The following is a 24,332-nucleotide window of genomic DNA, read 5'->3' as shown; positions in this document are numbered from 1 at the left end:
TGAAACAGAGGGGGAGGGATCAGCAAAGGAAAAATCAGAAATCCTAGCAAATTGGATACAGGCTTTGGAAGAACTCAAAATACAATTCAAAACACAATTAAGAGAGGCTGAAGACAATTGGGAAAATAACTTAAAAACTAAGATAAGCCATTTGGAAATAGAAAATAGTATCTTGAAAGCCAAAATCAACCAGCTTGAAAATGAGGCAAAGGAGATGAAAGATGAGGCAAAGAGGATGAAAGATGAGCTCCAAAGAAAATCAGACCAGAAGGAGAAGGATGACCAAAAAGCCAGGGATGAAATCTAGTCTTTAAGAACCAGAATACAACAACTAGAAGTAAGTGACCTCACAAGGCAGCAGGACACTATAAAACAAAGTCAAAAGAATGAAAAAATTGAGGAAAATATGCAACATCTCATTCACAAAACAGAGGATTTAGAAAATCTTTCGAGGAGAAACAATTTAAGAATCATTGGTCTACCAGAAGACCATGACAAAAGAAAAAGCCTGGACATAATACTACAGGAAATTATCTAAGAAAACTTCCCCGATATTCTAGAACAAGAGGGAAAAGTGGAGATTGAAAGAATCCACAGATCACCTCCTGTACTTAATCCCCAACTGACAACACCCAGGAATGTTATAGCCAAATTCAAGAACTATCAGACCAAAGAAAAAATATTACAAGATGCCAAGAAAAAGCCATTCAGATACCATGGAACCATAGTGAGGATAACACAGGATCTGGCTGCATCTACACTGAAGGACCAAAAGGCATGGAATATGATATTCTGGAAAGCAAGAGAACTAGGTCTACAACCAAGAATCAACTACCCAGCAAAATTGACTATATTCTTACAGGGGAAAGTATGGTCATTCAACAAAATAGAAGAGTTCCAAGAATTTGTAAAGAAAAGACCAGACCTGAACAGAAAATTTGATGTCCAAGCACAGAACTCAAGAGAACCATCAAAAGGTAATTAAAAAAGAGGGGGGAAAAGAAAAACAAAACAAAACAAAAAGAGACTTTTTTAAAGAGACTCAGTAAGTTAAATTGATATGTATCCCTATAAGAAAAGAGGTCATTGGTCACTCTTAAAAACTGTTATCACCTGGGCAGCTAGAAGAATTATACTTAGAGGGAACAGTGACATACTGTATAGGATGAAATAACAAGACATAAATAGGTATATAGATATATGTATGAATAAATACATATATGTGTGTGTGTGTGTGTGTGTATATATATACATATACAACTAGAGCTAAAAAAGGTTAATACTAAAAGAAATGGGGAAAGAAACAAAAGGGGTTAAATGTATATGTCACAAAGAAGCTCATGGCAGGAGGGGGGAGAACATCAATTCACTGGAAGGGTAAAGAGGTTGGAGACAGGAGTACTCAGCTATTACGTGCATTGAATTTGATCCAAAGAGGGAAGAACAATCCAATCCATTGGGGAAGGGAATAGATTTGCACCCTGTAGGGGAGTAGAAGGGTAACAAATGGACTCGCAGGGAGGGAAGCAGTATAAGGAAGGAGTGGTTGGGGGGGGTAGTTTTAAAAAGACTGAAAAGAAAATAAAGGGGGAATAAGAAGGGAAGAGGGTAGAAAGGGAAGTAAAATAAGGTAGATAACTAGGGGGACTGATTAAAAACAAACATTGGTGTAGAAGGAAATAGTGAAAGAAGAAAAGGCAGGAGTAGGAGTAGAAATCAAAATGCTGGGTAATACACTGCTAGTAATCATAATTCTGAAAGTGAATGGAATGAACTCACCCATAAAACGCAAGCAAATAGCAGAGTAGATTAGAATCCAAAACCCTACCATATGCTGTCTACAAGAAACACACATGTGGAAGGTAGATACACATAGGGTGAAAATTAGAGGATGGAGCCAAATCTATTGGGCATCAACTGATAAAAAAAAAAGGCAGGAGTCGCAATCATGAGAGCTGGCAAAGCAAATGTAAAAATAAATCTGGTATAAAGAGATTGGGAAGGTAATTACATCCTGATAAAAGGTAGTTTCGACAATGAGGAAATATCAGTAATCAACATGTATACATCAAATGGCATAGCATCCAAATTTCTAAAGGAGAAACTAGTTGAGCTCAAGGATGAAATAGATAGAAAAAACTGTACTAGTGGGAGACCTGAACCTTCCTCTATCCGAACTAGATAAATCAAAACAAATAATAAATAAGAAAGAGGTAAGAGAAGTGAATGTAATCTTAGAAAAATTAGAGTTAGTAGATATGTGGAGAAAAATAGAGACAAAAAGGAATACACTTTCTTTTCAGCAGCACATGGTACATTCACAAAGATTGACCATGCATTAGGGCATAAAAACATTGCAAACAAGTGCAAAAGAGCAGAAATAATAGATGCAACTTTGCAGATCACAACGCAATGAAAATAATAATTAGTAAAGGTACATGGAGAGGTAAATCAAAAATTAATTGGAAATTAAACAACACAATTCTCCAAAACCAGTTAGTGAAAGAACAAATCATAGAAACAGTAATTTCATTGAGGAAAATGACAATGATGAGACATCATTTCAAAACCTATGGGATTCAGTGAAAGCAGTCCTCAGGGCAAAATTTATATCCTTGAGTTTATATATTAACAAATTAGGGAGGGCAGAGGTCAATGAATTGGATATGCAAATTAAAAAACTAGAAAGTGAACGAATTCAAAATCCTCAGATGAAGACTAAATTAGAAATCCTAAAAATCAAAGGAGAAATTAATAAAATTGAAATTCAAAGAACTATTGATTTAATAAATAAGACTAGAAGCTGGTACTTTGAATAAACAAATAAAATAGATAAACATGTGGTAAATCTAATTAAAAAAGGAAAGAAGAAAACCAAAGTGAAAGTATCCAAGATGAAAAGGGAAATCTTACCTCTAATGAAGAGGAAATTAAGGTAATCATTAAAAACTATTATGCCCAATTATATGGCAAATATGGCAATCTAGGTGATATGGATGATTACTTACAAAAATATAAATTGCCTGGACTAACAGAGGAAGAAATAGACTACCTAAACAACCCTGTTTCAGAAAAAGAAATTGAACAAGCCATCAAGGAACTCCCTAAGAAAAAATCCCCATGTCCAGATGGATTTACAAATGAATTCTATCATACATTCAAAGAACTACTAACCCCAATATTATACAAACTATTTGACAGAATAAGCAAAGAAGGAGTTCTACCAAATTCATTTAACAACACACACATGGTACTGATCCCAAAGCCATGCAGGTCAAAAACAGAGAAAGAAAACTATTGACCAATCTCCGTAATGAATATAGATGTAAAAATCTTAAATAGGATACTAGCAAAAAGACTCCAGCAAGTCATCACAAGGGTTATCCACTATGACCAGGTAGGATTCATACCAAGAATGCAAGGATGGTTCAATATTAGGAATACTATCCACAGAATTGACCATATTAACAGGCAAACTGACAAAAATCACATGATTATTTCAATAGATACAGAAAAAGCCTTTGATAAAATACAACTCCCATTCCTATTGAAAACACTAAAAAGGATCAGAATAGAAGGGTATTTCCTAAAAATAATAAACAGTATCTATCTAAAACCATCAGCAAACATCATCTGCAATGGGGATAAACTAGAAGCCTTCCCAGTAAGATCAGGAGTGAAACAAGAATGCCCATTATCACCTCTATTATGTAACATTGTATTGGAAACACTAGCTGTAGCTATTAGAGAAGAAAAATATATTGAAGGTATTAAAATTGGCAATGAGGAGACCAAATTATTACTCTTTGCAGGTGATATGATGGTCTACTTAAAGAATCCTAGAGATTCAACTAAAAAGCTAGTCGAAATAATCAACTTTAGCAAAGTCGCCAGATACAAAATAAACCCGTATAAGTCATCAGCATTTCTATATATCACCAACCCATTTCAGCAGCAAGAATTAGAAATTCCATTTAAAATCACCCTAGACAATATAAAATACTTAGGAATCTATCTGCCGAGACAAACACAGGAACTGTATGAACACAACTCCAAAACAGTCTCCGCACAATTAAAACTAGATCTAAACAATGGGAGAAACATTGATTGCTCATGGGTAGGATGAGCTAACATAGTAAAAATGACAATCCTGCCCAAATTAATTTACTTACTTAGTGCCATACCCATTGAACCACCAAAAGACTTTTTTACTGAATTAGAAAAAACCATAACAGTTCATTTGGAAGAACAAAAGATCAAGGACATCCAGGGAAATCATGAAAAAAAAATGCAAAGGAAGGTGGACTTGAAGTCCCAGATCTCAAACTCTATTATAAAGCAGTGGTCATCAAAACAATTTGGTACTGGCTAAGAGACAGAAAGGAGGCTCAGTGGAATAGAGTAGTGGTAACTGACCTCAGCGAAACAGTCTATGATAAACCCAAAGATCCCAGTTTTGGGGACCAATACCCACTATTTGATAAAAACTGCTGGGAAAATTGGAAGACAGTATGGGAGAAATTATGTTTGGATCAACATCTCACACCCTACGCCAAGATAAACTCAGAATGGGTGAATGATCTAAATATAAGGAAGAAAACTATAAGCAAGTTAGGCAAACACAGAATAGTATACTTGTCAGATCTTTGGGAAAGGAAAGACTTTAAAACCAAACAAGAGCTAGAAAAAAAATCACAAAATGTAAAATCAATAATTTTGATAACATCAAATTAAAAAGGTTTTGTACAAACAAAACTAATGCATCCAAAATTAGAAGGGAAGCAACAAATTGGGAAAAAAATCTTCATTACAAAAACCTCTGACAAAGGTCTAATTACTCAAATTCTTAAGGAACTAAATCAATTGTACAAAATATCAAGCCATTCCCCAATTGATAAATGGACAAGGGACATGAATAGGCAGTTTTCAGAGGAAGAAATCAAAATTATTAATAAGCACATGAAGAAATGTTCTAAATCGCTTATAATCAGAGAAATGCAAATCAAAACAACTGTGAGGTATCACCTCACATCTAGCAGATTGGCTATCATAACAGCAAAGGAGAGTAGTGAATGCTGGAGGGGGTATGGCAAAGTTGGGACATTAATGCATTGCTGTTGGAGTTGTGAACTGATCCAACCATTCTGGAGGGCAATTTGGAACTATGCCCAAAGTGCCTAAAAGGCTGTCTGCCCTTTGATCCAGCCATAGCACTGCTAGATTTGTACCCCCAAAGAGATAATTTAAAAAAAAGACATTTTCAGAAATATCCTTAGCTGCACTCTTTGTGGTGGTAAAAAATTGGAAAATGAGGGGATGCTATTCAATTGGGAAATGGCTGAACAAATTGTGGTATATGTTGGTTATGGAATACTGGTGTGCTCAAAGGAATAATAAAGTGGGGGGATTACATGGGAACTGGAACAACCTCCAAGAATTGATGCAGAGTGAGAGGAGCAGAACCAGGAAAACAATGTACACAGAGACTGATACACTGTGGTACAATCGATTGTAATGGACTTCTCCATTAGTGGAAATGCAGTGATCCTGAACAACTTGGAGAAATCTACGAGAAAAACCACTACCCACATTCATAGGAAGAACTGTGGGAGTAAAAATACTGAAGGAAAACATCTGTTTGAATACATGGGTTGAAGGAATATGGTTTGTGATGTAGATTCTAAATGAACATCCCAGTGCAAACAACAACATGGAAATTGCTTCTGATCAAGGACACAAGTAATACCCAATGAAATTGCGCATTGGCTTTAGGAATGGTGGGTGGAGTGGAAGGAGGGAAATAAATGAGTATTGTAACCAAAAAAATAAAATTAAACTAAAAAAAAAACACCTTTGAGTCACAATAAGCAGCTGTCTATATTTATACATAATAGCAAAACTCATAAACAGAATTGGTAAATGAGAGAAAATTCCTTCTCGAGTTAATTTCTGAAATGGTTTTAAACAATCATAATAACTAAGCTTATTATAACAGTACTCCTGAATTACTGTAAATATTAAATATGGTATACACATTAAGCCATTATATAACATCTGTATTATTCCCTGTGTCATGTTGCCAACTATACAGGAATAATGAGGAAACAGTATGGTATGTAAAATTGGTTGACTGAAATTAGCATCAGTAAGATGTGATGAATAAACAGTCAAATCCACAGGGAAAAGCCAATTCTCTTCAGATCCACCCAGAGGGAAAAAAGCCATAGTCCTTAGGCTTAACTGCCTCTCCTCAACAGCAGCTGCACTCCTCAGAATTCCAGAACTCTGCCCTTTGCTGTTAGCCTGCATACTCACTATGTGTTTTAATTTTACCTACAACATCTTATAGAAGGTCTGATTTCTAAAAGGAGAGGCTTGATCATCAAGAAGGGAATCATCCCTGAAATTTATTAGGGTAATGATCTGAATAAGAGCAAAAATTCTTTTGAGTTGTCCTATTAAGTTCACTTTTGACCATTTTGAAAGGAGATTCCTTAAAGGGAATGGTTAAAGATTGATTATGTGATTTTAGTAAGTTAATTCTCCAGGGGGAGTCCAAGAGGTAATTTTCTATTTTTTTTTTGTTTGATGCATCAAAAACTGTTACCCAAACTTTGTGCCCTTATTGAATAATATCTATGAAATTTTGCCTTTGTTTTTAAACTCTATAAAGTATAAAGGGAGAATGGTTTGGATCAGAAATTTTCAAAAGCTGAATGGATCTTTGTCCTTTTGGATTTCTTGCTCTTCAAGAAGAGATGCTTAGAATTTAACAAACTTATTCTTGACAGAATCATCTCTAAAAAGCAGAGTACTGAGTTTTTCTTCTACATATCTTATGCCTTTTATTTTTTCTTCTACTTTTTGTGTTATTGTCATATAATTCTGGTGGTTCCAGGTTTATTTTCCAAAGCACCACTATTTTCTAACTTGTTTCTGCTTATTTTAGTGAGGCTGAACTGGAGGAGGTATTGACTTTTTATACCCAAAAAAATAAGTCAGCAAGTGTCTTTCTGGGAACTAATTCCAAAGCCCCTAAGAACAGCAACAGTTATTCTGATAGTGGAGCAAAAGGTGGTAAGTATTTTGGTTAATATTTATGATGAAGATCAAGAGAAATTAAATAGATAAGGAAATTAGTGCAAAATGATCAGCTAAGAGACCAGACTGAACTAAGACATTGTCAGTCTAATTAAAAAAAGATTCTGAATTTGACTTAAAATAAACTTCCTTTTTTTTCTTCAAAATCTCACTTGTATAGTCTTTTAGGTCAGTTTTTATTTTTCAATGTATACCTATACTTTTATTCATTTATCTCATTTTAGCCACATAAACTATATAAAATTAAGACATAAGCCTAAGAGGAAGATAGGTGGCTCCGTATAGAGAGCCAGGCATGGCTCCTTTCTGGAAGTCCTTGATTCAGTTTTGGCTTCAGACACATCTTAGCCATGTGAACTTGGACAAGTCACTTATCCCCAGTTGCATAGCCCTTATTGTTCTTCTGCCTTGGAAATGATACTAAATATTGCTAAGTTTTTTTTTTTTAAAAAACAAAGTCTATATGGGAAAGATATTATTTCTTTATAATAGTATAGAGGAGTGATTTACTGAGAAAGAAAGAATTGCTGCCATTATCTATATGTGTTAAAATCTTTCAGGTTGTAATTGCCAAGATCTCCACTTATCATAGTTCATTTCCTTAAATTTATACTTACAAAAGAGGGATTTAGAAAGATATCAGAGTTGGGTAGGTAGAGATCATCACCAAGAAACTGTCCATGCTTAAGGGTTTTAGAGTAGAATATGGAATATTTGATTTTTGGTTCAGTTTATTGTCATTATCAGTGAAAGTACTAGCAGTTGAGCTTCTGTAAGAGTTTTGGGAAAAGGTTCTGAAGGCATAAACATCTTTCTGATGGTGAGAGGAAGCTCTGGGAGCAGTGGTGGTTGGGTGGGATTTCTTACAGAAGCATTTTCCATGCAGTAGTGAAGGAAGAGTTTAGATGGCAGCCAGAGGTCCAGAAACCACCTCTTTATTAAAATAATAAATGCTTATGAAAATTACTCCCTTTTGAGGCTCTTTTTGTGAAATGAATTGACATTAGGTGAGAAAGATTTAGTCTAGTAGCAATTTTTAGTTGATGTCCTTTGTATTCAAAAAGAGCCAAAATGACATCACTGGGTGATGTCTTTTGACTTGCACATAAATTTGATTTAAGTGAAGCATAGTTACACAAAGTTGTAGGCTTCACTCTCTTCTAGTTATTACAGTCCAGTGGCAAAACAAAAGTCAAGATGACTGATGATGGCTCAGGATGCAAAGGATGACCTTGGCATCTTCAATATCTGACTAATCTCTAAATGCTCAATAGTGTCTGTTTCCTCTGACTTCATGACCACTGGAATAAATTTTTCTCAGCTGCCCCTTCTGCTGGGGGATGTCTTTAAATGCCAGGCCTAGAAACTTCCCTTACTCACCAACAGGTTTGAGGCTAACTAGGTTTAGATTGCCTGCCAAGAGAATTTACTAGGGTATGGCCACTGTGCACACTATAGCTTTTTGGAGCCACAGGTGAGAGCTGGGTGGCAAGTAGACACCAAAGGAGGAAAGCATCCCTGATGCCATCTACAAGTTCTCACACCAGAGATACTAGTCTTCCCTGAAAACTGTACAATCCTAATAGCCAAAACCCACAAATGTTAGAAGTTAGGTCCTTGTTTTACTTTAGCATAAAAAATAAAGATTAACTCAAACATAAAGATTTGTCTTTGGATACCTTTAGGCCCAATTATCACTAAAACAAGCTTCCTTAACCTTTTTTGGATCATGGCCTCTTTTGGCAGTTGACTGAGAAGCAAATTGTAGGCTAAATATAAAAGATACTTGAGGAGGAAGAGTACTTTTCTTTGTAGGAGTTATGGAGCATATCTTGGAGGAGGTGGCTCTTGAGCTGGGACATAAAGGAAGAAAAGAACTGCAATAGGAAATGTGAAAGAAATGTATCCCAGGCATAATGTTTTTTCTAAATTCCTAAAGACGGGGAAGAGCAGGATAGAGCTAGAAAATAGCTAATCGTCTTACTTGGTGAATAAAGGTGACTTTATCTGCATGTTTCAATGGCATTAGTATTTTTTGAGCCCGTTGTTAATATGTGAGAACTGATTAAATGATTTCCCATTATGTTATATTGGTCTATTCTGGCAAAGGAAGGAGACACCACAATTCTATATGTAAGATGGGAATAGAATAGAAATTCTTTTTGTAACTAACATTTTTTTCTCATATTTTACAATTGATGCAACCTTGTCCTGCCTTAGTATTTCTTTATGCAAAATGGTTGTAGTGTTTCCTCTAGACACTGATTAACCATTGTATTCTACATTAAAAACACAACTATCCCTTTATAAGAATGAGTTATCTCATTACTCAGCAGAATTTTCTAAATTCTTAAAATTTCCTATATCAGACCATCCTGAGACAGTGGAAGAAGTGAGAATCAAGCAGCCTAAACATCAACAGGGAGCAGAACTACATTCTGAAAAATTAACACGTAAGTTTTTTTTTTTCAAAAAAGGCCAACCCAATAGTTATTAAGCCTAATCTCCACAGGTCACTGTGATACATCCTGGAGAGTATGAAAAACTACAGTGCATGTCGTTAGAAAACTTAAAGGCTACCAAATGGGACTATGACAGATAACGCAAATAAGTGTAATTATAAGACAGAATGCAGCTGGTGGATCCAGGATAGGCACTAGAAGAAATTTGAGAGAAGAGAAATCATTATCACCTAGCAAGATCAGAGATAAGGCCATCATGTTCAAGATTGCATCTGAGGTGTACCTTGAAGAAACATAAGAATTTCAGCAGTTTGGGATAAAGAGGGAGTATATTCTTAGGAAAGAAGATCATCTGAATGCTGAGAAATAAAACTAGTATGGTTTGAAAAGGAGTACTGTGAAACGAGGCTGCAAAAGCAGGTTGTTAAATAAGACAGTGATGACTTTTTTATTTTATCCTGATGACGAGGAGCAAAAAAAAAAAAGGTTTTGAACAGAAAAGTGTCATGGTTATAACCTGTATATGTAGGAAATTATTTTTGGCAACTTTATCAGGGCTGAGTTGGAGAGAAAAGAGATTGGAGACAGAGATCTTCCAGTAGAACAAATGAGACTGAATAAGCTCAAGAGCAGTGTGTGTAGAGAGGCAGGGAGGGATGTCAATTATATTGTGGAAGTCAAATTGATGTGATTTGGTGATTCATTGGATATTACAGATAAAGGAATCAAAAATGGTTCTATGATTTGAATACTACATAAGTATCAGAACAGTGGTTTTCTCAATAGAAATTTTTAAAAAGTGGTAAGGAGAAGAGGTTTTTTTTGAAAATTAATTTATTTAGAATATTTTTGTATGGTTACATGATTCATGATCTTTCCCACCCTTTTCCCCTCCCCACTCCTGAGGCTGATAAACAATCCTACAATGTTATACATGTATCACTGTTCAAAATCTATTTCCATTTTATTAATATTTGCAATAGAGTGATCTTTTTAAAGCCAAAACCCATCATAACTCCATTGAACCATGTGATCAATTATATGTTTTTCTTCTGTATTTCTACTCCCACAGTTCTTCTTTAGATGTGGCTAGCATTCTTTCTCAAAAGTCACTCAGAATTGACCTGGATCATTGCATTGCTGCTAGTTACATTCTATTGTGCCATAATGTATAATTATAATGTTCTCCTGGTTCTGCTCCTTTTGTTCTGCATCAATTCCTGGAGATCCTCCCAATTCACATTGAAATCCTCCAGTTCAACATTCTTTTCAGCATAATAGTATTCCATCACCATCAGATAACACAATTTGTTCAGCCATTCCCCAATCAATGGACACCCTCTCATTTTCCATTTTTTTTTGCACTACAAAAAGCACACCTATTAATGTACAAATGTTTTTCTTTATTATCTCTTTAAGGTACAAACCCAGCAGTAAAATGGCTGGATCAAAGGGCAGGCATTCTTTTAAAGCTGCATAATTTCAAATTACCTTCCAGAATGGTTGGATCAATTCACAACTTCAACAGAGTATTAGTGTCCCAATTTTGCCACATTCCCTCCAACATTTATTATTTTCCTTTGCTACCATATTGGCCAGTCTGCTAGAGTTGTTTTGATTTGCATTAGGAGAACAAGAGAAAAAATTTTTAAGGAGAAGATTATGATTTAAGTTTTAGACATGTTGACTTTGAGGTATTAACAGAATATTCAGGTCAAAATATTCTTTTGACAGCTGTTGTAAATGTGGAAATCAAAGGAAATCAAAGAAAAGATTAGGGCAGCCTATATAAATTTGGAAGTCATCTTCTGAGTAGTGATAGTTGAAACTGTGAGGACAGATAAAATCTCTGATGGGGGGGTGTAAAATTAGAAGAGAGTTCAGTACAGAACTTTGGGATATAGCCACGCATAAAAGAGCAAGTAAATGATGAGGGAAAAGGAGACTAAACAGAACATGGGGAAGGTGGGAGGGGAGAAAGCAGCAACATGGAAGTCAAAAGACAAAAGAGGACTCCAAGAATAATCAACTATTTCAGATACTGCTGAAAGTTCAAAGTGGATGACAACTGATAAAGTCAGTGGTTCTGGCAATTAAATAATTATTGATGACCTCAAAGAGAACAACTTTTATAGAATCAGGAAAGAAGGCCAATTTGCAGGGAATCATGGATAAGTAGTAAGATAAAAGTAGCAAATATAAATTATTCTTTCTAGACAGCAGTGGAAAAATATTTAGGACAGTAAATGGCAGGTATAGAAGGATCGAAGGAAGGTTTTAGAAGGTAGGAAAGAACTGGGCAGGATTACAGCAGAGGAGAAGAAGCCAGTAGAGAGAGAGGGATGAGACTGGAAATCATCAATAGAGGTAGATCCAGGAGGAAACTTCAGCAGATCAATCAATCAATAAGCATCTCTTAAGTACCTGAAATGTACCAAGAACTGTGTTAGCCTTGGAAAAACACACACAAACAAACAAATAGTGTCTAAACTTTAGGAGTTGTTCTAATGGGTGACACATATACAAAACATACAAAGTAAACACAAGATAATGTTGGGGATGGTGGAGGGTGGTATCTCTGGGATCAAGAAAGATCTCATCTAGGAGTTGAAAATTGAGCTGAATTTTGAAGGAAACTGGGCATTGGAGAGGAAGAAATGCCATCCAGAAAAAGGAAAGGATGTGTACAGAAGTGCCAAAGTAGAAGATGGACAAGCTGGCAGAGTCTCATTTGGCTATACATATTGTAGTCAATAAAGGGACGGAGTGATGTGGAGTAAGTCAAAACTGATAGAAATTATATTGTGTCAAACTTTAAATGCCAGTCAGGGAATAGTGTAATTGATTCTAGAAACAACAAGGAGCTATTAAAGCTTCTAGAGCAGGGACATGACATGGTCAGACCAAGGCTTTAGGAATGTGACTTTGGCAGTTTTGTTGAGTGTGGACTGAAGAGAAACACTGTAGGAAGGAAGACTGGGAGATTATTTGGACTACTCTAGTAGTATAGTCAATAGTTTAATTGATGATGAGGTTCTGAATTGAGCTGATAGCTATGTAAGCAGAGAGAAGACAGATATAAGAGATATCCCAAAGGCTAAATTATTAATATTAGATAGAGAAATTTTGAAGTAAGTTTGGTGAGACAAGTGTGACTGAGGACCTCAGTGTCTTCAATAAAATAGTTGTACTTATATGCTGAGAGAGTTGGAGTGGTATTGAAGTTTTCAGAAAAGAGCAGAAGTTTTTGTTTTTTTTTTTTAATTTTATAGTATTTTATTTGATCATTTCCATGCATTTTTCATTAAAGACAAAGATCATTTTCTTTTCCTCCCTCCCACCCCCCGTGGCCGACGTGTGATTCCACTGGTATCATATGTGTTCTTGACTTGAACCCATTGCCATGTTGTTATTATTTGCATCAGAGTGTTCGCTCCGAGTCTTTCCTCTGTCATGTCCCCTCAGCCATTGTAGTCAGGCAGTTGCTTTTCCTTGGTGTTTCTATTCCCTCAGTTTGTCCTCTGCTTTTGGATAGTGTTTTTTTCTCCTTGATCCCTGCAGATTGTGCAGGGACATTACACCACCACTAATGGAGAAGTCCATTACGTTCGATGATACCACAGTGTGTTTGTCTCTGTGTACAATGTTCTCCTGGTTAAGAGCAGAAGTTTTTGGACAGATTTAATATTATAAAAGAAATCCTTAGAAAGTAATAAAATAGTTTTGAGCCAGGAACAAATAGAAATCACAAGATATTACAGAGGTGATCCTGAGAGAGGTGGCATTACCCCCAGGAATGTTCTCCTTTCTCTTCCAAATTCTTATTTTCCATTAGTAATCTATTTTCTTATCTAGAAAATTTTTAAGATTCTGGTTTTGTTAAAAATCTTTTGAAACTCCAGTCCCTTTTTGCATTTTTTTAAGAATGAGGGGTGGTAAAAAAAGGGTAAATAAAGTGAAGGGAGACAGTAATAATCTGCTCCTGGAAACCTTGCCATAATTGTCAAACATTACAAGCCAACCTGATCTACTTTTTGAAAGAACCTAATTTTGTCTCTTGCGACGGAGTTGTTAAAAACAAATTCCCATCTTTCATTTCATTCCATTTGCCTGATATAATAATCAAGGTCTTCTTTGATAGACAAAACTCCTTAAGTTCTTGACGAGTACAAAATGGAGTCCACTTTTTGAGCCCTGCCTCAGGCAAAAGTGGCTTTGTTTTGAATTTTTCTCTGTGTCTGTATAATGTTGTTTTCTTACCCATTCTTCTTGAAATAGTCTGATTTTTTTTAATTCTTTTAACAGGATTTACCACATCAACAGAAAAAGAGAGTAAATTCCCCTATAGCACTTCCCTTTGTCCATCCTCTGGTCCTAGTGCTATTCTTCAGAAAATTCCCAACTCCCATTTGACATCTCTGATTCCATCCTCTGACCTCACACCAGTACCCAGTCATCACTCTGCTTTTTCCCAAGTTCCTCCAGTTATCTCCAATGTGACTCATCAGCCAACTGCTTTACAGACTGCAACCCCTGATAACTCTTCTCCCTCCCCACATTCGGTGTCACATCGTGTACCTAGTCCAGCTGTACTGCCGCGCTGTCGGTCTGGCAGTTACACCATTGGCCCTTTCTCCTCCTTTCAAAGTGCTGCTCAGATATACAGCCAGAAACTGTCCCGGCCCTCCTCAGCTAAAGCAGGTGAGTGTAAGTATTTTGGCAATAAAGTTGTTGACTCTGGACTGCTTTTTTTTTCTTTTTATAGATGGAGTATGTGTTAATTTAATGTTCTGGGCTATTTCTAAGCTTATAACTAATAACTAATTCAGATATAATTAGCAAATTATTACTGTGTAGCCATGTATTATTCTTGCTTTAAAACAAGAACTATTCTTTATTCTTGGACATATAGTATTATCTTATATTTGGAATTGACTCTTTAAAAGACTTTCCGTTATTTCAGATTCCTTGGACCACTGGGCAGGTCAAAATTAAAACACATAGGTAGGGGACAGGTAGGTGGCTCAGTAGATAAAGATCTGGAGATGGCAAGTCCTGGGTTCAACTGGGGCCTCAGGCACTTTCTAGCTACCCTGGGCAAGTCATTTAACCCCCATTGCCTAGCCCTTTTCCCTCTTCTTCCTTGGAATTGATACTCAGTATCAATTCTAAGACAGAAGTTCAGAATTTACAAAACAACAGATGAGGAATAGAGATTAATTTAATATTCATCATTAGTTTCTTCAGCTTCCTATTCTTTTATGGTAATACTGTGGTATAATGTACCTCCAAAACTTCATTTTAAAACTAATGTGAAAATAAAAACAACCAATGCAATATTATTTCTTACTGCTTTAAGATATGAAAGAATTGAAAACTCTCATTTTATAGATTACAAATTCAAAGCATTTTCATTGTTTCACATCAGCTATAAACTATGATAAGAACATAAAACTGCTAGGTGGGACAAGATCTATTAATTGACTGGCTCATTATTCCATCTCTTACAGTGGCTTCAAGAAAAGGGAAGAAAAAAAATGACCTAATATGAATGCAGATGCAAAGTGTAATATAACATTCATGAGTTAAATGTTATCTTTCTTAGGAAGGGAAGCTTAAAGTAGATTTTGAGTTTGACAAAGTTTAGGAAAATATGCCCTTTTAAAATTATTAAAATTCTCATAGTGCCTTGTAAAAATAGCCTCTTTTTAAAATTGTACTTAAAAACTTATTTGGACCAAAATGCTCAATAAAGGATCAGTTTGGTAGTGAATACTTTAAAATTTTTTCAAACAAATTTAAAGGGAAAGGCCAATGTTCCAGAATATAAGATTATGAGTATGGTTCTGAGTGTACTCAACTATGTTTTTTTCCCCTTTTCCCATTTGGAGCTTCTTAGGAAAACTATGGATATCATGGTAGTGGGTACCTTAGAAATACCAGGCTTAACAAATACTGAAAAATAAAGTGGTTTGCTTCAGCTTTAAACAAACAAACAAGAAATGTAAGTAAAATTGCATGAACAAACATGAAGGACATGATTTTTGTCATTGTTAGTAAATCATAAGATTGGTTGCAACCTTACAGACTACTGTTTTTCTTAGTCACATAATGCTAGATCTAGAAATAATTTGCATTAGATATCATTTGCTAATCCTCCCAATCCCTGAGCATACACAGGAAGTAGTGATCAGTTAAATTTTTTCAGTTAAACTATACCAAGAAATGCAGTTTAAGAATTTAACTTCTTTACATGATATAGCCTTTGGGATATTTTTATGTGTGCATGTAAAGTGCCTTAATCTGTTGTTATTTTGAATTGTAAAGAAAGATCTAGCAGGAAAGATCTGTTGGCTTGATAAATTCTTAATCATTATTTTGATTTCTTGTAAGACATTTTGGCCAAGTGGATGAAAATTCCTTGTCATTCTTTAATTTAGCAGGTACATGTCATCCAAATAGACACCATGCAGGCTTAGCCAAAACATCCAAGGATGGAGATGATGGTACTACTACCTTTGGCAAACGATACAATCAGAACATGGTCACAGCTGAGCTTCAGCGGCTGGCTGAGAAACAGGCAGCACGGCAATATTCTCCATCTAGTCACATCAGCCTTCTCACTCAGCAGGTATGTACAACAGTGTTGCAAGAAATTAATTCAGATCTTAAGATAAATGTGGTTACAGGATGATCTGGATAAAGGTACAAAATGAGTTTACTTCCTTTTCTCTATTGTTTCCCTAGTTGGTGGTAATGGGAGGTGAGGGGCTAATTGTTTACATGCTTAATTTATAAAGTTCTCTGATTAACTTTCCATTCCATTTCAGAGATTGACTATATGTAATAGATGATTTGAATATAGGTCTGCTACTGGAACACTCTTTTGTAGTTTAACAAATTTGATTGTCCACCTGCAATTAAACTTTTGAAGGACTTAAAATTTTTTATTGTTGTTGAATTTTGCATTGTGTGTGTGTGTGTGTATCACTAAGGAAGACCAATTCTGTCTTTGAAAATCTTCATATGTGGTATATATGTGATATCAATTTCATCCAGCAACTTTATGACTAAGCTGTTGATAAAGACTTAAATTCTGACTTGCATTTGGTTATATTAACCAGCATATAACACTGAAGTTCGATGAAACTTTTAAGAACTCATGAATTCTTCTTGCCCTCAGTACTGTTAATTCCCAAGATACTTAGTTGGAAGGAGATTTCATATTTCCTTATTCTTAATTTAGGGCCTTTCATGAGCCAAAGTGAGTACTTTAAAATGGATCACTTAGCCCACCAAGGGGAACATATATTCAATATGTTCAGCCATTTGCATAATGGAGACTTTTCTTAATGATGGACATCCTGGTCCTTTGAAACATGTTTTCATAATTCTTAAGAATTCATAACTCATAAAAGTTGCCACCTCACATATCTTTTTCTCTTTTCTCATTATCCTTAATTGTTGGTATCATAGATCATATGATGATGTTCAAAACTAGAAATGAAATGAAGCAGAAAATTATTTTTTAAGTGTGTTTAAAGTCCCTTATTGTGTTATGAAAATGATCCTCAGTTCCTGAAAGCTCTTCTGGCATCACTCTGGCAGGTTCTACCAGTGATGGGTTTTGTCAGCTATGAAAGTACCAACATAGCTAAATTACCAGTAAATTGTCCACTCTGTGAATAATTTTTTGGCTATGGAAAACCATGCTGAAATAATGAATCATAGTGCTTTCTGTTAGAATCCTTCTTCATTGTACTAAGCTGTAGAGAATAAGTTAGAAGTGAGCCTCTTTGGGTCTTGTCCAATTGCTTTGTGTCATTGCTTAATTCTACTTCTGAGCTTCTTTGGACCAAAAATAATATACTCTCTTACCAGCTGGTGAAATGGTGGCATGAGTACTGAAAGAATGAGTTTTCCTTAGCTACCTGGGCCTAGAAGTTATCAATCTAGCACACTTCCCTCTGGAACAGCTAAATGAGAGAAGAGGAGGAGAAGGCTTTATTGAGATGAATCACAAAAAGTCAATGTTGGAAGTAGAAGTGATTACAAATATAGTAACAGGATCTTTAGGGTAATAAGAAAGAGATAATAGTGGAACTAAATTATAAAAAATATGAATGATAACAGGGCAAAAAGTGTAAGCCACTGTGGAGGAAGGTCAGAATACGAGATAGTGAAAAAGGCAGTGAAAGGGCAAGTTATATACACACACACACACACACTTTTGTCATGGAGCCACTAAGAAGACTATAAATATGAGTAGCTCTGATTTGCATATCAGCGTATTAGTGTTCCCCAAAATTACATCATTTGTCTGACATCCTACCACTTTTCAATGACATACATTTTAATTGAGCTCTATATTTTTACTCCTGTGCTCAGTTTATGAAGTTTTAACATTGAATAAGCTATCAAGCTATATGGAGACAGCTTGTTCCTGTAGTAATACAAGACGAGTAAAATGGGCTTGCTTTTAAACATGAGAATCAGATATTCTGTTATCTTTCTTTTTCACATAACTGAAGTAGCATCTCATTAAACTAATTGAGTATTAAGGCTTTAGTCCTATGGATTTAACTGAGCCATTAAGTGTCAACTAGATTTTACCCATCATGGAAAGTATATGTTCATTGTTTTATAGAGTACTTAAACACATCAAAGACTGTCAGTAAGTATTAAATAAAATCAGATTATAGTAGGAAAAGTGTGCAGAGAAAATCTATTATCCCCAACAATAGAATCTTCTGAGTTACCAGATCCTCCATCTTCATTTAGAAATGTTTGTTTCCCATTATTTAATTGTGTCTGGTAGGTATTAATATTACTATAACAATACAAACCTTAACCTAATAGTTTCCTTCCAGATCATGTTTTTTAAAGATTTGCCTTAGCCTCTAGTTTAATTGGAAAATGGCATTGTGATATAAAGGGGGAGAGTGAGGGACAAGTAGTGGAAACACTGACCTTCTTTTGGGGCTTTGTGTGAGATTTTTAGGACCTTGCTATATCATTAGGTAAAGCTTTAACTATTCTAGCTAAGATTTACAATTAAAATAATAACTAAACTTTTTAGCTAAGTAATTTTAACTAACTTTCTGTTAATTTAAAGTAATAGCTTTGATACATTAATTGAATAGATTTTTTAAAATTATTTTTAGTCAGTAGTTTCTTATCCCAATAAAATGTGTTTTTACCAACCATAGACTCTAAATGATCACTCTATTGCATATCTATAATAAGCGTCCTTCTGGGGGCCACTCTGCTGTCCCAACAATGGGAGATTTCCCACTTCCTCTAATAATGACTCTACTCCCTTTCTCTTCATAGGTGAGAAATAATTAGCCTTAATTCCATTCAATAATAAAGATAAACATATTATCTTTAAAAGAATTGGTCTTCAAAAAACTCCATGACAATCATAAAAAGGGAAAGTAATATTTTACAGGATCTGAAAGTATATGATACCACCTCACATCTAGAAGATTAGCTAACATGACAGCAAAAGAAAATAATGAATGTTGGAGGGGGTGTGGAAAATTGGGAAATTAATGCATTGCTGGTGAAGTTGGAAATTGATCCAACCTTTCTGGAAGGCAATTTGGAACTATACCCAAAGGATGCTAAAAGACTGCCTGTCCTTTGATCCAGCTATAGCACTCCTGGGTTTGTACCCCAAAGAGAGCATAAAGAAAAAAAGACTTGTACCAAAATATTCACAGCTGCACTCTTTGTGGTGGCAAAAAATTGGAAAATGAGGGGATTCCCTCCAATTGGGGAAGGGCTGAACAAATTGTGGTATATGTTGGTGATGGAATACTCATTGTGCTCAATGGAGTAATAAACTGGAGGGATTCCATGTGAACTGGAACGACCTCCAGGAATTGATGCGGAGTGAGAGGAGCAGAACCAGGAAAGCATTATACAGAGAGACTGATACACTGTGGTACAATCAAACATAATGGACTTCTCTACTAGCAGCAATGCAGTGATTCAGGACAATTCTGAGGGACTTATGAGAAAGAACACTATCCACATTTAGAGGAAGAATTGTGAGAGCTGAAACACAGAAGAAAAACAACTGCTTGGTCACATGGTTCGATGGGGATGTAGACGCTAAATCATTACCCTAATGCAAATATCAATAATATGAAAATAGGCCTTGACACATGTAAAACCCAGAGAAATTGCATGTCATCTACGGGATGGGGTTTGAGGAGGGGCAGGGAAAGAACATGAATCTTGTAACTATGGAAAAATATTCTAAATTAATGAAATAAAATTCTCTGAAACTTAAAAAAAATAAATAAAATTAAAAGTAGATGATATTTTGAGGGAAAATGTTTTAATCAAAGCTGCTAATATGTAACAAATAATTTTTTTAATATCACTATCTCTTTTCCTAGTGAAAATGATAAGTAATACACAAATGTGGGAAAAGAGTTTAGAAAAGCTAAAGACTAATGCAGATCTTGGAATAATCAAATTTTACCATTTATTGCACAAAATGCTTATTGAATACTGATTGTTATCAGAACATTGTGTTGGATGCTTCCTGGGATATAGAGTTTAAATAACATATAGTCCTTGGTTTCATGAAATAAGGGGATATAACACATACATAATTAACCATAATACAAAATACTTTGTGCTAAAATAATGAAGAAGGGGGCAGTTGGGTAGCTCAGTGGATTGAGAACCAGGCCTAGAGACGGGAGGTCCTAGGTTCAAATCTGGCCTCAGCCACTTCCTAGCTCTGTAACCCTGGGCAAGTCACTTGACCCCCATTGCCTAGCCCTTACCACTCTTCTGCCTTGGAGCCAATACACAGTATTGACTCCAAGACGGAAGGTAAGGGTTTTAAAAAGAAACAAATAAATAAATAAATGAAATAATGAAGAAGCAAAGTACTGTGAAGAGAGAAAGAAAACTGACAGCATAGGGTGAGGGGTGAGGGGAGGTATCTAGGAAAGCTTCAGAGAGGATGTAGTATTTGATCTTTAAAGACTATTTTCTGAGGGGTGCCCATTGATTGGGGAATGGCTCAATAAATTGTGCTATATATGTTGGTAATAGAATACTATTGTGCTGAAATGAATAAAGAACTAGAGGAATTCCATGTGAACTGTTACAACCTCCAGCAATTGATGCAGAGCAAAAGGAACAGAACCAGGATAACACTGTATACAGACTGATACATTATGACACAATCTAGAGTAATAGTCTTTTCTGCTAGCAGCAATGTAATGACCCAGGATAATCCAGAGGACCTTAGGAGAAAGCATGCTATCCATAATCAGAGAAAGAACTATGGAAACAGAAATGCATTAGAAAAATGTGTGATCAATCACGTAGTGCGATAGGGATATGACTGTGTTTCAATGTTAAAGGATCACTCTACTGCAAATATGAATAACATGGAAATAGGTTTTGAACAACGATGCATGTGTAACCCAGTGGAACTACTTGTCGGATTTTGGAGTGGGGAGGAAAGAGTGTGTATGTGGGGGGGGATCATGAATCATGTAACAATGGAAAAATATTCTAAATAAAAAAGTGCATAAAAAGGCTATTTTCAACAAGGAGAGAATGAATATAACAGGAAAAAGGGAAGGATATTTTAGGTACAGGGAATAGTTTCAGCAAAGATAGGAAAGAAGAAAACTATAAGGAGCAAAAGGAGGATAATGAGTACTTCAATCCAGCCAGTGTTAATTATATGAATATGTAACAAAGTGTGAGTATGGGATGAAACTAACCAAGTAAGATGGTGCCATATTGTGGAGGGCCTTTAATGATAAGCTAAACAATTTGAATTTTACTTCATGAACAGTCAAGAACAATAAACAGACATTGAACAGGAAAAGATATGTTGTTATGAGATATATGTTATGTGTAAGAAGGATTATTCTGACGTTTACATGAAGAAGGGAAGAGAGTGAAGACAAAAAGACCTGTTGGGGAAAACGATAACCTATATTATTGTGATGGCAGTGGGAATAAAGAAGTGACAGTTCCAAGAATTACTGTGATAGAATCAATAGGATTTGGAGAACTGACTAGATGAAAAGTTACAGAAAACTCAAAAGATATGCCAGTGTTTTGAATATGGATGACTGCTGGTGCTACTGATAGAAATAATGAAGTCAGAAAAGGGAAGAAGAGTTAAGGGTAAGAAGGTAAGAAGAGTTAAGAAAGTAAGATATTTTTAACATACTAAGTTTGAGTTGCTAATGAGACTTCCAAATAGATTGATTTGTAAACAATTAACCATAGTGATCTAGACCTTGGTCAGTCATCTACATATAGAGAATGAATGAGATTGCCATGAAAATTTAGCATTGAAAGTAAAGGATATATGAAAGGAAACTAAGACAAAAATGACTAAAAAGGTAGGAGAGCCAAGACATTAATATCTCTCCAAAATAAAGACGTGATTAGTAGTGTCAAATACTACTAAAAATTTCAGGAAGATGAAGATAAAAAAAAGTCATTTGGATTTGTCAGTTGCTGTGTCATTCATTACTGACATTTGAGAAGGTAGTGTCCATGGAGTTATAAAGAAATCCTATCTGTTCAAAGCTAGTCAAAGAGAAGAGAATGTATCTAGAGGTAATCATAACTATCAACTATGGTGTAAGCATGGAGTAGAACACAAAATACCTACAAGTTTCTCTAACAGATATGTGAGAGTTACTTAAGAAAGGATCGGAGCCTATTTGTGTATATATATAATTTTGATGTAATAATGATCACATCATCCTACCCTTCCCTCAGGAGAAACCCTGGTTTCTCACTTTACCTAAAGAAGAGGAAAAAAATCAAATCCATTTGAGATAAGCTTCTCCTATTCTGTTCATCTTTTTTTTAAATTTTATTTAATTAGTCAATTTAGAACATTTTTCCTTGGTTACAAGAATTATAGTTTTCCCTCCCCGCCCCCACCCATCCCATAGTCAACGCGCAATTCCACTGGATTTTACATGTTTCCTTGATCAAAATCTACTTCCATGTTGTCAATGTTTGCATTAGGATGACCATTTAGAGTCAACACCCCAATCATATTGCCATCGACTCATGTGCTCAAGCAGTTGTTTTTCTTCTGTGTTTCTGCTCTCAGTTCTTTTTCTGGTTGTGGATAGGGTTCTTTCTCATAAGTCCCTCAGAAATGTTTTGGATCATCGCATTGCTACTAGTAGAGAAGTCCATTTCAATCAATTGTGCCACAGTGTATCCATCTCTGTGTATAAGGCTAGTCCAACATCCATGATAATCCCCCTACCAGTGAGTATTTCTATAGGTCCTGCCCTTGGCTTCTTCTATTCTCCCATCATACTCTCTCTTGAAACCTCATTAGTTCCCATGATTAATAGGCATATGACTCCCAGTCACTTAACTTCTCAGTGCCCCAGGTAACTAACTCTCTAAAACTTATAAACCAAGTTTGACATTCTCCTCCCTCAGCACTATCAGCCCCTCAGTTTGGATGGGGAGAGCAAAAAGTTCCTCCTAAAGTCTCCATTAAAGGAGGGTGTCCAGATTAACTATGTTTTCTTTTCTCCCCTGATTTCACTCCTTTGGACTTCTCCATCCTGTCCCCATGCCCTTAATATTCTAATGCTTTTAATTTTTTCAGATGAATTTTATTATTTTTCTCACATTCTATAAAGTATTACATTGGTGATTTGTTTGTATAGCGCTAAAATTATAAATTAAAACAGGTAGTATTGTCATTTTTATTATATTGACAAGGCTTATGCATGAGCACTGAATATCCTAGCTTTTTAAGTTGTCTTTATTTAATTAGCACTTTGTAACTGAATCCATATAAGTCTTTTGTGTTTTGGTAGGGATTTTATGCATTTTATTGTTATTTTAAAAAGATTTTCCTCTTTTATTGCTACTTGTATTTTGTTATTGTTATATAAAAATTCTATTGATTTTTTAAGATTTATTTTGTAGCCTACAACTTTATTGAAAGTACTAATTGCCACAATTAATATCTTTGTCAAATCTGTAGGATTTTCCAAGTATAGCATTATATCATAAGCAAACAAGGATGACTTTATTTCCTCTTAGCCTATCTCTTTTGGGCTAATTTTATCTCCTTTTTATCTTTATGTCTTTCTTTCTCTTATTACTATTGATAGCATTTTCATAACCAAATCAAGTTAATAGTGGGAAGAGTGGACATCCTTATTGGAAAAGGTTCAAGTGTGTCTCCTTTGCAAATGATGCTTGCTTCTGGTTTTAGATAGATACCTTTTTAGTGTTGTAATTTGTCAAAAAGCTTTTTCTATAACTATTGTGATGATTATATGGTTTTGGTTTTTAAGGTGATTAATTATGTTGATTATTTTCCTTAATGTGGGACCATCTTTTCATTCTCACTATAAATCCCTCTTCCTAACAAAGTATGTGGATAAATTGCTATAGTCTGTTCCATAGGATTTTGTTTAAAATTTTTGAGAAGTTCATTAATGATATTGGCCTATAGTGTTTTGTTTTGTTTTGGTTTTTATTCTGTATTTTTCCTTCCCTGGCTTAGATATTGGAACTATATTTGCTATCTTTCTAATTTTTTGAGAATAATTTGTGAAGTATAGGTATTCACTATTAATGTTTGATAGAATTCCCCTCTGATTCCAGGACTGTAAATTTTTTCTTTTGCTGTTTCTTCATAGCTAGATCTATTTTTTTCCCTGAGATCAGGCAATTTAAGATTGGTCTTTTGATAGTTTAGGTGTTTTATATTTTTGAAGTTAC

The 24,332-nt window shown here is 35.2% G+C and overlaps 1 protein-coding gene across 34 annotated transcripts in view; it reads left to right on the top strand.

The window, feature by feature from the left end:
• Positions 1 to 24,332, top strand: part of TTLL5 (tubulin tyrosine ligase like 5) — a 409,941-nt gene that overhangs the window by 209,859 nt on the left and 175,750 nt on the right. For 21 of the 34 annotated variants that reach the window (XR_008914964.1, XM_056810660.1, XM_056810658.1 and 18 more), the window contains 4 exons: positions 6,950 to 7,077; positions 9,471 to 9,554; positions 13,869 to 14,270; positions 16,004 to 16,194. Coding sequence is in view for 32 of the 34 variants with exons in the window: in XM_056810660.1 (XP_056666638.1) it covers positions 6,950 to 7,077; positions 9,471 to 9,554; positions 13,869 to 14,270; positions 16,004 to 16,194 (805 nt within the window). In the remaining 2 variants the exon portion in view is untranslated. Of the gene's footprint in view, positions 1 to 6,949; positions 7,078 to 9,470; positions 9,555 to 13,868; positions 14,271 to 15,462; positions 15,568 to 16,003; positions 16,198 to 24,332 lie in introns of those variants that run through there. The other 13 variants (XM_056810663.1, XM_056810655.1, XM_056810665.1 and 10 more) reach the window with 4 other exon arrangements.

Source organism: Monodelphis domestica, chromosome 1, assembly GCF_027887165.1.
Source record: "Monodelphis domestica isolate mMonDom1 chromosome 1, mMonDom1.pri, whole genome shotgun sequence".
Lineage (NCBI taxonomy): Eukaryota > Metazoa > Chordata > Mammalia > Didelphimorphia > Didelphidae > Monodelphis > Monodelphis domestica.
Note: the sequence above shows the minus strand (reverse complement) of the source record. Positions and strands in the feature narration are given on the sequence as shown.